A 16,197-nucleotide genomic window follows, 5' to 3' on the forward strand; every position below is an offset into this window, starting at 1 on the left:
TGGGATGAGTGCGGCTCTTCCCACAGCCTCAGCGAGAAGCTGCGTTTTACTGCCCCCGGCCACTTGGACCCTTCTTTTTAGCCCCAGTTTAAAGTGATCCTGTCCCGAGTGACTAGTTGTGTCTGTCTGGGCTGTGCACGCTCCAGAGATACCGCCTGGGTCCAGCTTCCAGTGTTCTGATGTTATCATCAAATCGGATTTTCCTCTGCACACCAGACTGAGCCCACTATCTCTCTCTCTAACTTGTTGCTGCGGCAAGTCTCTGGAGAATAATATGTGCTGCAACAATTTCTCTATTGTTTCCTTGCCTTCAACTATTGTGCCCCTTAATTAGACTTACTGGTGGAGTAGATCAGAGGGTTGTTCTTGCTACAAAAAAAAAAAAAAAAAAAAAAGTTGCAACCCGATATTTTGCTGGTATTAATACTATTATTCTTGTTACTCTTTTCAGGTTCATGAATTGTGCGATAACTTCTGCCATCGGTACATTAGTTGTTTGAAAGGAAAAATGCCTATAGACCTCGTTATCGATGAAAGGGATGGCAGCTCCAAATCAGACCACGAAGAACTCTCAGGATCTTCCACAAATTTAGCCGATCATGTAAGTCCTTCAGAATTCTTTATGGCACTTTTTTAAGACTTTAACCTGTGTAGAGGACCTGTCCCCCATCTCATTGTTTTGCTGCTGTTGACTATTAGAATTATTATTACTGCTTTAACCTCTTGCAAGCTTGGATCCCATCTTCACACTTTCTTCCCTCTCGCTCTGTAAAGTTGTAGAACTGCAAAAGGTTCCTTCTGTTTCCATCTGTAAGGCAGGGAGTTTGCAGTGGTTTGTGAAGCGTCCTGGTCTGGGCGGCTTGGAGAGCTGGTGAAGTGTCAGTTTGATGTGGGGATCAGTGCTTTTCTCTTCTTCTTTGCCAACTCTGTGATCAATGTAGCAACGTAAGGAAACAGAGACAAGAAACTTAGGGAGAAAGTTTGCTGATTTGCTCCCCCCTCCCCTCTCGTGGGGATGACAAGTGATGAGAATTATTGGCAATACTACACCGCATTAAAAAAAAGGGGTTAGCACATTAGAGTTTCCAATGCTTGTGCTTTATAGCAACTTATTGTCAGAATATGGACTTATTGCCAAACGCCTGAAGCATCTTCATAATAAAAGACAGTAACCTTGATGAAGCAATTATTAACAATGTATTACAGAAAGCTGGAGAGAATGATGATTGAGTAACCATAGGTTAGCGGTTGACTTTAACACTTGAGGAGTCGGTGAATTAGTGTTAGGTGTGTAGGACTGAACATTGGTGTGCGTGGTAGGAAAGTGCCTTTGTTTTTCTGGGTTTTGGAGAGGCTCTTGTGATCCTGCAAAAGATGCAGACGCAGAGAGGCTTCGGGATGGGAAGGGAAAGATTGCAGCTGGTACCGCAGAAAAGGGAAGGAATAGCTCTGGTTAAAAAGAGTGGGTGTGAACTGTAGTTTATTTATAGGAATGCATCCCTGAGGGGAAAAGGGGTTTACACAGTTTTAGATTCATTGAACTCGTAATCTAAATGATACAGTCTAATATTTTAGCGGTTGAAATATTAATTTAACACCCGGTGTGAAGTTAACCATGCTTTCTGCACAGGCGCCTGCCTTTATTTCTCAGCGTGTTAAGAGGAGTAGCTGTTAGCCCAGGGAGAATGAGCTTTCTAGGAGCTTTTGTTTCCTTTGAAAACACGTTGTTTGTGTGTGTATTTGATAATTACATTAGACCTGGGCTGAAGCTGAATTGGGAGATAAAATAATAATAAATTCTTCTAAATGCCCCCCTTCTGGCACGGCTTAGTTACAGAGAAATATTTTTGGACCCAAGCCTTAGCTTTCATTTTCTGGTTTGTATTCAGTAAACATTGCAGGACAAGGTTTTTGTGACGTTTTACGTTTTAAATCTATTATTCTGAGAGGAAAAAAATGTATGCAGAGGTTGCTGAAAGTTTCTCTGCTTATCAGCTATCTCACATGTAGATAATAAACTCCATGAGGCATGACACTATTTAAAAAAATATTTGGCTTATGGCATTGTACAACCCTAAATTCGTGTGCATAAGTGTTCTAAGAGAGTACTGGAAAAGAAATTGCAGTGAGTGGCAACCTGAAAGATAGGGGGTCATTGTGTGCAATTCAGAGCAACAGAAAAAAAAAAAAAAAAAGAAGTACGTTTCTCCAGTACAGTTTCTTTACAAGAGTGTGTTTCAAGTGGAAGTGTAGAAATGGAGCATGCTTATGTTTATATTGAAGAGATTAGATAAACTAGCCTGTTTAGGGTTCTGGCAGATGGCGAATGCTCAAGCCAATTTGCAGTGCTCCATTATAATATTTAAATTCACACACAATGATAGGACAGGGGTGGAGGGGGTTAGCATTTTGATAATTTGATAACTATTATCTTCCCTAAGAAGAATCTCCTCTTGCTTTTGTGGCCCAAAAAACAAACTCAAATAAATATGACAACCCATTTATCTTGCACCCGTTAGGGTTTACCACTTCATTGGGTATTATAATTTAAAGCCTTTTATTTCCTGGAGATTTGAGCTATAACATTTTTACTTTAGCCCCCTGCTATTTGTTTTGAAAGGAAGCAATAATTTGTGCAACCAGAACACCAACTGGGAAATGAAGAGTTGTATCACATAGTTACATTTTATTCATGCGTTTTGGGAAATGTGTCTCCTTATTGGATTTTTTTTTATATATATATTAGCTTGTTTTCCCAACAAAACTTTAACACTCTTTTATAGCTTAGTCAAACCACCATGTGTGTACACGTTCATATTTGCACTGCACAAGGTTCCAGCAGGAAGAAATCTTACTTTTATTCATAAAGAAGGAAAAGCTTAAAGAAAAGGCTAATATAAACACGCAAGAGTATCAAAAAATGAGCTATCATTTTTGAGCATCTACCTGAAAATGTAGTAGCTCAAGCATGCAAATTTGTCCAATTTGACTCTCCAGGTTTATTTTTTCATTTGCTTTGATATGCATATTTAATATACAGCCTCAGGCTAGATCTCATTTGGTGAAAGTTGGTGCAGGGGTGATGATGAGCCACTTCAGAAGGACAGAGACAGCATGTTGTTTCCTCTGTTTTATGTATTGGCCCACTATTCTGATCCGTGGGTCTTCCCCTCATGGTTTTATTTGCACATGAAATACTAGGAGCATTTCAACTGATTGGCTATGAATAATGATAGCCAAAAAGAAGTGTAGGTTAATTTGTTGTGTGCCAAGGTTTCCCTTGTGGAGGTGACAGTTTGTGACAGCTGTTTGACACCCCCAAAATCCATGCACCTCTATTCTTACTAAGTGGTATAAAGCTACACTGTGTGTGTTTGATGTGAATGCAAGGGGTGGCAGTGGTGACAGTAGCAGTGCTGAACTAGGAACTAAGGCAGCTCTCAGTTTTAATCCTTTGCTAGACCTGAAAACAGGCATGAGGGAAAGTAACAGAAAGAACTGTAGAATTAGCCAATATTTACCATAAGACTTTAAACGGCGTACTCAAATAGCGCTTCCCTTTTCCAAATCTACTGCTCTACTATTTGTATAACTTCATTAGAAACCAAAACCAAAATCAACAAAGGAACAAACTCTTGCAGAGATATGCCTGTGCTGGGAAAAGGAGACAGCTGTAAGCGGTTGTGCTATACGTGTTTGGTAATAAATGTGTTTATCGAATCTTATTTTAGTGCGCTATTAACTGTTATGTAATACAGTAAGTGTAAAGGGTCCAGGGACTTGGTAGATCAAATCGTGCAGCGCTGGCCACAAGAAGCTGAAACTTTTGTTATTACTCTGCTGTGTTTAGTAAATATAACAGCCCATAATTAGTGTTTGAATTTTTAACACCCTCATATTTTTTTATTGCTCTGAGGTATTAGCTGTAGATAGGAAGAGGGTAATTACAGTTATGCCCTGGCTGAACCAGATCAGTTAGAGGAAAAAAAAAAAAGGAAAAGAAAAGAGGAAAGAAACCTTTCCAGCTGCAGTTCAAATTGAGTTTCCCAGCACAGACAATTTATTATTGTTCAATATAACATTCTGGGTCCTATCCCGCATTCCGTGTTCAGCCTAAAATATCTAAAATATGCCAACAAATCTTGTTTTATTTTTTTTGTTTTCAGCTATTCAAATCTGGAAAACATAATGCTTGTAAAGTTTGGAGTTTTCTAAACTTTTTCGAGCATACATTTTGTCTTTTAAGTATATTTCTTTTGTACCTGGCTTCTCCTCGTGCCACACAGTTCTTCCTTTAGCACAAACCTACTTTGAAGCCTAGTAATTCTCCCATAGAAATTTATGGCTCTCCTTCTGGCTTTTGTGGAAGCAGGATCAGGGCCTCGGTCTTTTTGATATTTGTTTATATGTTCTAGTCAATTTGCAGCTGAGAGGTAATAGTATACAGATCATCGTTTATAAAATATAATTAAAAATGAATAGAACTATACATTCATCTCTTTTTTATAAAAGGACTGTTGACAGATTAGAAATCCAATGCCTTAGCTGTAGAAGAGAAATATTAGTCTGAATATTAAACCTTTCAGCCCTCAAATGAGGAGATACTTCTATTTTGTACTCTTGAACATCCAGACATTTTACGTTTCTTTAGTATTTCTTCTCAAATAATGGTCTGTGCAAATTCCTGACATCTTGCAGATGAGAAAAAAAATAAAAATAGGGTAATATAGATCTGTTCCAGTTATACAATTAAACCTTTAGGTAAGATTTCTCTGAGTAATGAGGAAGTAATTGGGGGCCTGATGCTGCAGTCTCCAGGTTTGCCACACTCTGGTGGACTTCAGTGGGAGTTTTGAGTATGCCAGAAACACAGGGCCAGACCCTAAAGGTGCCCCTTCTGCCTGTAGCATCAGAGGGGAAACTACGTAGCTCGCTGCAATAATAATAAGGCAAACTTTTTTCTTTAATAGCCAGATTTCTTAGCATGTGGCTTAAGACTTGGGAGGTTACAATAGGCCCTGTGCTTTCTGAAGGGACCGGGAGCATTCGGAGATGGTAGAGAATGTGTATTTCCTCTTTTTGATGAGCCAAGGTACTCTACAGCCAAAGGTAATCTGCAGCTCAAATTTGAGTGTTTTAATTTTCACCTGGGCTCTCTCAACTGAACCAATGGTGTATTTCACTGTCTACTTGACGCCGATGTTTCCTCTTTGGTTTGAGCTGTCTATCAGACTAGATGAAGTGTAGCCACACAGGGTGACGTAGAACAAGAATTTAAAAAACAACAAACCCCCAAATTTTCAAGTCTCGGTTCCTCGCTGACAGGTGGATTACATGTCTGATTTCAATCTTAATTGGAAAACATAAAGCGTGCAGCATTTCGGAATGTTGCCACATTCTAGGAGTGTCAAAAATTCCTCCTGACGCTTGACTCAAATGCAAAATCAAGGGGCAAGAATTAAAACTTGTACAAATACATACATACACACACAAAAATCTGAAAGATCGCAATGCCTTGTGTTTTGCTTAAATTGTGTAATTCTGATACAAAAACAAGTTACCATATTAAATACGCATCTGTAAGAAAAGAAACCTTAGTAATGTCAGGAGTAGCCTTTTTCAGAGAACATACGTATTGTCAATTAGAGTTTTTAATGGCTCATTTACTTACTGCAAGTTTCTTTAAATAGTAGGTTTATTATTACTGCACTCTACAGCAGTCTATAAGGTACCATCCTGAACTTTATAAACACAAACCATAGGCAGGCACAGATGCACGCACGGAAATACTCATGCTTGAATGTGTATAGGTTTCTATGTCCAGCACGGTGTATCATCTTTTGGTATATGGTGGTACCTAGATACAGATTGCTATGCTATCCATCACGTCTGCTGTTCGCCTGTTTACAGGTGTTTCTTGTAAGACCAAGGTGAGCTGGATCTGGCTTGTGTTTGGGGAGGGGGAAATGCCGTCCACACAGTTCAGTTTTGTGTTTGCAAAATTAATTTACCAGAGCAACCTCCAGAGCTTTGAGTCCAACCATCTTCAGTAAGAATGAGCTCTATAGCCATTGTAGTTTCTTTTATGAAAGTAAGTGGTGTTTTATTTGTTCCTGCAAGATCAATGTTTTTATCCATTTAATCTGATAAAATGTAAGGGCCCGATCCTGTCACAGTTGTACACTTAAAACTTCAGTTAATGTCTGTAAGCCAAATCCTGCTCAGCTAACTCATATGAGTATCAGCTAGCCTGACTGATTTTACTTCCCAGTTATAAATAAAGAAGTGAATTCCTAATGGTTAATTGAGTCTTTAATATCACCATAAAAAGCAGCGTGAGATAAGAATCAGCCCTAGTGGGACTACGTACGCTCACAAAAAATTACCCAGGCTTTGCCCAGTGGAAATTCTGGACACACAAAGTAAGAATTGCAATTTAACCGAGGTTTACTCTATATCAAAGTTCTCTTTTACAACATCCCTGTTCAAGAAATCCTGCAGCAGTTACCAACTCTTACAGTTTCCTCCAAATCTGCAGCATTGACAAAACAGTAATGAATCAGATTTGCTTTGTATACCAGGAGACTCTTGTCCTTTTGTTGCTCTTTTCTAGATTTAGCAAAATTCAGTGGTGCTGCTAAATCAAATTTTTTTTTTTTAACTTTCAAGGGAAAAAAAACCCTGGCAAAATTGTGTTTTCTAGGGAAGGCTGTGTGTGTAAATGAGAAACGGTGGATAGCAGCGGAGTGATCTCCTGTGGCCCTGCTAGTACAAGCCTTCCCCATATTGTCTCCTGCTTTTATATTAATTACAACTTGCATTATCAGCTGCGAGTCTGTAGCCCGGCAAATAGAAAATACTGCCCCTGGAGACCTAGCTTCTTGTATCTATTTTCCATCTCCTTCTATTGTGCTCTACTCAGTATTCACTGCTTTTCTCCTGGTAACACTGCTCTTTAACACAATTAAGTAAGAGCAAGAGGAGCACCATATTTGACTCCCAATTATTAAAACTACTGGGAATAGTTACATGTGCGCTGTTTACCTTTTATGGCATCTGGCATTAGTTTAGGTCATATGTGTGTGAAAATTTTGTAGTATGCATACATACACAAACCAGGCAATTGCGTTTTGGCAGACATCATCCACACTCTTCAACGTGTTTCTGCAAAGTATATTACTAAACTTGCAAGAAGATAGGAGAAGCCATGCCAACAGTTTGTGTAATATATCTAAAGCTATCTAGTTTTGTGATTGTTGTTTTTTTTTTTTACAGTGTGATAGCTTAATAAAAATTTCATTGAAATGAATAGAAAAATTGTAATTAATATTAGCAGGCTTTAGGGCAGGCTTCTTTAGATACCTAAACTATACTGATAAAGCGTTTCCAGTGAAACAGTAAAGCATTTCCAGTGAGGTACATTTTAGATGTTTCATTTGGTTCCTTTTTTTTTTTTTTTGTGAAGTCGTACATAAAATAACTACTTATGATTAGGCACTTGGCCAAGAAGTTTTTCTTGAGGGCTGCAAAGTTGGAAACAGTCTAGGGGAGAAAAAGAAGTTCAGTGACATGTAGAATGATTTTAGTCCAAAGCAAAAGAATGCTGTCTTTTTATGAGGCTGTAAACTCCACCCCTAGAGTTATTTGTAATTTTTTATAATATTAAAGCCTAGCTATTTCCCCCCTTTCCGAATTCCTCCAATGTTCGACTGTCGCGTCTTGTAAATATCCCATCTTGTTATTTCCGTCCTTCAACAAAATTCTGCCAAATTGCTTCCTCGAGAAAACTGTGTCACAAGAAATACATTGAATTCCCAATCAATACAGTCTGTCTTTCTAAAACTGGATCTACAAACTGAGGTCAAGAACAGCTCAGCCTGGTAGAGACAGCAAGTGCTTTCAGCTGCGGGAATTCTTCTTCAGTGATCTTTTCCAAATTGTTATGGTTTTTGAAACAGAAGGGCCAGTCTAGCTTTTGAAATACTGTATGATAAGTTTTGGATGACATTTGCCTTAAAACATAGCTGAGGTGTTACCAGTTAATTATTGTCATTTTCATGCGTGTGATAAGGAGCTCCAACAGCAACCAGCTTAAGAGAGCCTGCAGTGCATAAAATTAACATAACTCACTGTGTTCCCTGAAAAGTTTAGCCTAGGTGAACATGTTGCAATTATTACATTTTCTAAAAGAAGGATGCAGCCTGATGTTGTTGGAGGGCTAAACTCATGCTATGCTATTGTTTCTTCCCTTTTTCATGTATTTCTTCTAGCTCTTTATCTGATTACCATCCGGCAAACAGCTGACGCTAAGAGGCTGCAGAGGGCTGAAGAGCTCCTGTCTGCTGTTTGCCTTCAGCTTGAAGCTATTTGAGTGGCTTCCTAACTCAGAGATAAAGAGAAGCTCATAGGCACAACTGTGTTTTAATCCAGGCTGTAAAGAGTCTTGCTCGGTTTTTGCATTTTATTTCCATCTGAACTTTTTGCTAACCTTATTTTCAACTTTTTTGGTTCTTTTAATAACATCTGGGCTGCTTGAACTCTCAAGACTTCTCATCTTTTTGTGTTTCTTCCTACCTGACTCTGTAAAGTGATGGTAAAATGTTTTGAGTTTTTGGTTGGTTTGGGTTGGTTTTTTTTGGGGGGGGATGAGTGTTCAAATGAAACTAGGGGGAAGGGCATTACTAGTGTTAATAGCAATTTCTGAGACCTAATTAATACAAATCCCTTCAATCAATATCCAAATGTTCTTGTTTGGTGGTGTTTGTTTGGTTTTTTTTTTTCCTCTTGTGATTCTGTGTGAGGAAAAGTAGATCAGTCTTCGAGGTTTTGGAGAGGGTGGTGGTTTTGTGCTGTATGTGCTGTAGTGTTGTCTGTTGCACCGACAGGTTAGGCGAATTTCAGATCCTGGCTTGTCTTCTGAAAGTACTTGTTATCTTTGTGCTGTGGAACCACATACGTGGGTGTATGTGTGTGTCTGTGTAAGGTGAAGGGGATTTGGATCCTTCTTACCCTTTGGTCACCTATGGCTTTACTGGGAAGCTTTTGAAGTCATGGGCTCTTCTATTTGTCTTTGCTGTGATCTGGGTCAGGCTCATTAGATTTATGTTACTGGGTATTGTAGCAAGCCATTATTTGGCAGTTCTATTTCGTGTTGCTGTAAAGCATGTGGTACTAATCAGTGCTGGGAGATTACTTTGAGAGGTTTCGGTGTATATTTTGGGACCTGATTCCAATTCACTTACGCAGAATTTTACAATGGGTAAATCAGTTGATTTTGTTGAACTATTCCTACTACATGTCGGGGTAGGTGAGGTCAGAATCAGTCCTGCCCAAGGAATTTATACAAACTTGTTGCTTGCTGCTTTCAGAATATCCTTGTGCTTTAACAGTTCAGTATTATTTCACAATGCAGATTTTAAACACAATCAAATCTAAGAATTAATTTTTTTTTCCTGAGGGGGTATTTTTTATTTGTCTTGTTGTGGTATTATTATAATACGCTTGACTTTAGTTGTCACATACAGGTGACAAGTAATGCAGGTCCAGCCCCTAGGCTGATCTGTTTCATGTGTTCTTGCTCTCCTTTTCTGCCAGAGGAAATTCCATCTCTTGCCTGCCTTCATGTGGTGCTGATAAAGCTCTTCCTGTACAGTAGAATTCCTGTTTTCCTTTAAGCAACAGCAGGGTATTGGGAATGATCAGGAAAGGGGAGGAGGACAGGAGGGGAATACACTCAACAAAGTAGCACTAAACTGCAACGTTAAGTTTTCCTCCCTTATCCTTTTAAATAGCAGCCCCTTGCTCCAGGAAAGCCGATACTCAATAAATTGGAAAGCTTGTATGAATTGTGTGACTAAAGTACAGTAGTTGAGGTCTTACTTAGCCAAGTTTTGCAAACTTTGTATGTCTGTCTTCTGCATTCCCTTTTGTCATGTTTTATGCATAGCAGTGTAGAAAGAGTTACATAAAATTCACTATACATGTTATTTTATATAATCACCTGGTGGTTATTCTTGACATTACTTGTAAGTGAACTGTTAGAGTGATACATCTAGGAAGTCTTTTGAAATGTGTCATATCAAGGTGGTGGCGGGGGGTGAGGAAGCATCTTTCCTGGTATACAACATATTTCAGAGAAAGCTTGATTTTCCTCTCACAACTTTGTATTTGCTTGAAGTTTTTCCAGCACTCAAATGGGTGAGAGAGAGGGTAGGGTGTGAGGATATGCTCCTCTCCCATCCATGTTCTTCTCTCCTTCTCGAAAGAGTTTTCCTCTTCTTCCTTCTCATCTCTAGTTAGTCTGGAAAAACAAAGTGTGGGGAGATAGTTTGCTTACCAACTATCCTGATGTGAACACCCGGTATCATTAACTGTGCAGGTTGATGGTCTTTTCCCCTGCCTCCCTGTACAGCTCAGTAAAAAACTTTTTTCCTCCCCTGAAATATTCTTCTGCAATACTATTCAAACAAATAAATCCAGCTTTGGATTTCCAACTCTTTGGAAAGTTTAAAAAAGAAAAAAATCTGTCCTTTTTTTGACCAAGTAAATCTTTGTGCCTCCTCTGCTTGTCTTTGCTGAAGAGTTATTACACTGTGCAAACAGTATCGGTGTTTGGCACATTTTACAAATGCTAATGTGTATACTTTCCCCCCCCACCCTCCCCTCTTCTCCCGGTTTTCTTTCTGTTCTTCATTTGCTATTGGAATGGGAACTGTGGAAAAAATTCCTTGGCACTCTGACACCAGAATCCTTCATCTTGGAGAGACCACGATGATGCAACCTCAACGCACTCGGCAGGCACACCGGGGCCCTCCAGTGGGGGCCATGCTTCCCAGAGCGGAGACAACAGCAGCGAGCAAGGTAAAAGGTCAAACTTTTTCCCTCCGCAAAGTAGGCATGACTAAAATAACTCCAGCTTTTTTTATTATATCAGTACATCTGCCTTAGAGTAAACATGGAGTGGCAGACTTGCAGTATAATCAGCAGTAACTTAGGGAGACGGTATTTCCTTTTCCTAACCCACTTAGCTGCATTTTATTATTTCAAAGAAAAATATCTAATCTTCAAACAAGTTTTGTAATAACAATTGATTAGTTCTGCCAATTCCTTTACAAATTTGGTTATCTACAGTTTATTTTTGTGTGGTGTAAGTAAACATAACGGCAGACATACTCTCCAGCTGTGATGCAGTTGTTTGAGCTGGAGTATAGATGAAGAATTGAACCTGTAGTTTTAGCTGGGGAGGAGACTCCTGTATGAAGTTATGAAGCTGCTAAATTTATATAAAGTAGAAGCAAGCTCGGAATTGAAGAGAAAAATGTTTCTTGCAGTGTTTGCTTGTACAGACTTGTTTCTGCTTCTGAAAGTCTGAATTCAGAATGGTAAATAGAGGTGTACCTGAACTGCAAAACCTCTGCTGCGTCTATACAGTGTAGCCTTCTCAAGGGTTCAGGAGGTTTGATTATTATTTCAGGGTTTTCTGTTTTGTTTCCTACTGCATTGCACCTTGTGTGTGGTCATCTGCATCCATGCTGAGTGAGTGTCAAAGGCTGTCATTCTGATATGATAGTGTTTTACACTTGCTCATTAGAAGTATAAGTGACTCCAGAAGGTATGAGAGTCAAACCCCCAGTGCTAAAAGCTGGATAAAATGGTCTGCTGTCACTCTTGGATCTTGACTCAGAACTGATTTTTTTTTTTTAAAACTGAAGTTTGAGGTGGGCTCCATTCTTGTTTTTCTTGGCAAACATGGTAAGCCTCAGCTAGTGAGTGGGACGTTGCTTTTACAAGGTCTTATGATATGCTCCCTCCATCTCCTGCATCTGCAGCACTTGGCCACTGTGTTTCCCTGTGTGTGGGTTACAGATAGCCAACAGAGCCAACCAGCTCTGCCATCCAGTTAGCTGTGTGGGATCCCAAAAGTGGAAAGGGGAACCGCATTCAGGTCTAGATCTGCTGTGCCTAGCAGGCTGCTTCCCACTGTGATGTTTGCCACGCTCAGGTGATGGAGCAGTTATGTTATTTCATGTCTCTCACGTATCCCACTGCTTGGCACAGAGAGAGATCCCCTCGCCTGTCTCACGATCTGGTGTTGGACTGGTTGCGATTCTAGGAACTTGCAAAGTTTGTTTCTAGTGGAGTGAGTTGGGTTTGTCTCCTGTTTACATGAATTGTTTATACATTTGTAATCTGACTGCTGATAGAAAGCAGCCATGGCACAGGGTGTGATCCAGCTCCAACATGAGTCACGCGTGGTTTTTCCTGTGGTTGGATCAGAGCTGTATGAGGCCCAGCATGAACTTTTACAGCTGCAGCAACCAATGACAGGGGGAGCCTGGTGGCTAAGCAGCAAATTGGTGTTACATCTATTAGCTGGCCATAGATTTTACTGTTGATCAAAAGTTTACGTTGTGTATTGTGGCTAAGATACTTGGTGTAGCAGATGATAATTTGCATACTTAAAAATGATTCCTCAAAGTCATCTGCCACAGCATGTTCATTCCACCCCTAGGTAAGAAATTTCCTCACACCTGCATCTCCACTCTGCCCCAGCAGCCCTTTAGAAATTAGAGGCGTTTCTTCATTGAGTCATGCTTGGTGTAAAGAAATCCCTTGTATTGACGTCCAGGGATCTTAAGTTTCACCAGTCTCTGATCCCTTGTCACATAACTCGGGGTGCCCAAGAAACATTGTTAAGCATAAGAAAAAGTAGTTGAGAATAACTACACCAACTTCTCATTGGAGACTGAGGTTTCGGATGGTACGAATGATTTAAACAAACTTGTTACGCTCATTTCTGCAGAAGGGAAAAAACTGCTGAAGGACCAAATCAGTCACCAGTGCTGTCCAGTCTAGCAGGGTAAAACATTGCTAGTATGCTTCCCTTTGTCTCAGTTGGGCCTTTTAAAGGGAAGCAGTCGTCCAGTGGCAAATCAGCATTCCACTCAGCTGCTGGCAGCTGAAAGATGTATGATCCTACAGTACCGGCAAAATTCCCATTGGAGATTGCTTTGGATTGCTCTCCTCCCCTCAACCCTGGGAAAGACTAAAGAGAGGGAGGCTGGTCTTGATTTTTTCTTATGCTTCCTTGAGGGGGGCAGGATTTACCTTATAACTCGTGAACTGGCAGTGAGTCAGTCCCAGGCAATGCCAAGATGGTTAGATACCCTCTTGAGCTATTCTACTCTAGTTACTTATTTGGGTCAACTTGCAGTTTTGTCAAGACCTTCCATAGATGCTGCTCCAGGTATTCCACTTGCCCCAAAGGATTTCTTGGGAGTGGGAGCTCGTTAGAGAGACTTGGGTTACGTTAGCAACTTATGGTCTCCTTCACTGATGCCTGGTGGCAGCAAAGATTGATTCAAACTACAGTCAGTATCTTCTGACTCTTGGGAGCACTTTCTAGGGGTCTTTGCTTTTGCTTGAAGTCTATGATGTGCAGCTTGTGGGGGGGGTGGTTTGGGGGGAATGGAGCGGGGAGATGGAAAGGAGTTGGGTGAGAGATGACTACTTTTGCAGACTTTCCCTGCATGAGGTAGATTTATTACACAGAAGAATCCATCCACAATTCTTAAAGATAGAACCAATTAAAAAGGGACGTAGGCATTTTGCCTCTTTATGGAGGACAATCTCGCCACAACAGTGTATGACTGCCCTTTGGCATTAATAGGGTTAATCTGGTCAATGTTTGGTATTATTAGAAACATGCTGGCATTGAAAGAGTTAAGGAAAGGCCTTTAGGCAGTAAATGTTGAAAGATTATCCTAATTTTATTAGTGGTGGGTGTCTATGTTGTTCTTAACACGTCACCTCACGTGTTCAACAGAGAACTAAGCTATACAACGTATTGATCATCCAGCAAACCAAAGTACTAGTGACCTGTAATCTACCAAGCATTTATTGACTTTATCCCAGTTTGGATCCACAAATGCAGATCAATGCTGGGTAATACCATTTTAGAGATTAGTAATTATGTTGTGGGTCTGACCAACTTTCCCCCCGCCCTGGAAAGAGAAAGAGTTAAATACATCCAATAATAAAAAATAAAACAGCCTGAACATCTTACAAAGGAGTAAAAGAAGAAGCTGATTTAATGGTCTAATGAGGCCATCTTCCAGAGACTTGTTTTGTGTAGGGCTTGCTTTGACCTTTCGCTTTGCTCAGGAGCCCAACGCTTCATTTTTCACATTCTTGCAATTACGTTAACGCTTCAAGCATTTCTGACTCCAAGTCAGCTAGCAACACCAGGCATAACTCAACACTGTGAGTTTTTCTCCTCTCTGTAGATTCATTAACAGGTCACCGGGGTCCCAACTGAAATTTAAAACTGACTGGTTCTGTTGGGTTAGCTGAGTTATAGCAAGGGAGATGGCAGGAAAGGGGCTGAGAGAAGGGGAGGGGAGAGAGAAGACCCTGGGGTTTTTGTCAGGGAATATATGTGTAAAAAAACCCCTAAGTGGAAGATTAAAAGGCGTGTGTAGCTTTATCAACCACCGTTTTCTTTGGAGGGGAAAAAACCACAACAGAAAGTCTTCTGGGGTGTTGTGTGTTCCTTATTCTTCGTGAAGCAAAGTGAAAACGGCCACTGCCTTTACGTACAAGGCTCAATGACATAGAACTCAGCATCAGTTTGTACCGCAGTGATGGATATGATGCTCCCAGACTTTAATTCCTATTTAATCTCTTTATGGGATATTTCAAATAATGAATATGGTAGATTATGCATGAGAACTGGGAAATAAATCTTTTTAAGGTTTGAAAACATGTGGTCTACAGGAAAGCACCAGGGAATAGTTTCAGTTTCGTATTTTATGATACCAGGATTGTATACCTGATTTGTCATATTAGTTGAGTCACTCAAAGGGCCCGATCCAGCAAAGTCAGATGGAGGCTGTGTTTTGTCAGGACATTTCAGAGTGTTCAGCATCTTTTTAGGATTAGGCCTAGGATGATAACCTTGACCATAAGTGAGAAGCCAAAGACAAGAAACGTATTCTAGGTTATACAGCAGTAAAAATATAAATGGGCATCATATCCACTTTGCTTTACCCATGTGAGTAGTTTGTCTGTGTGTGGTTTTATTTTTTTTGTTTGGGTTTTCTGATGAAACTACTTGTGCTGAATGACGAAGATCTGCTCCTTTATAAATAATATCTGAGGCTACTCTCTACGGCAAATCTTAAAGACGTTTTGAAACACATTTGTGACAGCTTGCTGTTTGTCCCACAAACTTGTCCACAACAGCTTTGTGAGCAAATACTGATCATCTAGTTCGGAGCAAAGAGTAAGACAATTGAGTTTGTCCCAGGTTACATCTCTGGATTGATACATGTTGGAAAAATTAGGTAGTTTTTCTCTTATTCGTTATATACCATCTTGTAATAATTGATGGTATACAAATCAAATTTGTTTACAAAACGCTGACAACACTCGAAGACCTGTCCTAGTATTGAAACTCTACTGAGACTGCACAAAGCTTTGAACCAAACTCCGTTAGTCAGAAGAGGGAAAAGGATAACAATAAAAAAACAGCACATTCATACAAAGCGTTTGGAAGTTTAATATCCAAAAGTTAATGTTCCAACTTTTTTCCTAATTCTGTATGTGTAGATAAGGCTGCTGTGGCTAGTGTGCATATTCATCGTAAGCATCCAGAACATGTTTTTATTCCTGTGTATTTTTACCTATAAAGCTATAGGGTATGGTTCTGTTGGAAGAGAGCTGCCTTTTGAAAGAAAGGAAATTCCTAATAGAAAGCCTCAAACATCCAGACTGTGAAAAATCAAACTTGCTAATAAATAATGCTTCACTGGAGATGCATTATTTCAGAAGGCACAGCTCTCATAAAGGTGAACTGTATGAAGTATGAAAAACTCTTAAAGAACAATGACTTTTTTCAGCTGAGGAAGATACAGGAAGAGAGTAGCCCTTATTAATTCATCTTTTCCCTTTCAAGTTTGAGGGGCCCATCCTTGTGTTGATATGTATGAGTAATTCCCATTAATGGTGATGGGAGTTACGCATGTGCACTGACAGAAGAATAGACCCCTTAGTGTTCAAAGCACATGAAATTTACATTTTTTCCATTGCTGTAATTGAGATGTTGACAAATTGGAGAATATTGATGAGCCTTTGTTTTAAGTATTTCTTGCCAAGTTTGCTTTATTTTTTCATGGTTTGAACAATGGTGTGGGTTCA

General features: G+C 39.8%; 1 protein-coding gene across 1 annotated transcript in view; it reads left to right on the forward strand.

Moving 5' to 3' along the window:
- Nucleotides 1-451: 451 nt before the first annotated feature.
- LOC104493531 (homeobox protein Meis2) overlaps nucleotides 452-16,197 on the forward strand; it is a gene marked incomplete at its 5' end in the record, with an annotated part of 105,276 nt that continues 89,530 nt past the window's right edge. Inside the window, 2 exons of the mRNA XM_010136233.1 lie at nucleotides 452-601; nucleotides 10,746-10,860. Of these exons, the coding sequence (XP_010134535.1) occupies nucleotides 452-601; nucleotides 10,746-10,860 (265 nt within the window). The remainder of the gene's footprint in view (nucleotides 602-10,745; nucleotides 10,861-16,197) is intronic.

This window comes from Buceros rhinoceros, unplaced genomic scaffold (assembly GCF_000710305.1).
Source record: "Buceros rhinoceros silvestris isolate BGI_N320 unplaced genomic scaffold, ASM71030v1 scaffold925, whole genome shotgun sequence".
NCBI lineage: Eukaryota > Metazoa > Chordata > Aves > Bucerotiformes > Bucerotidae > Buceros > Buceros rhinoceros.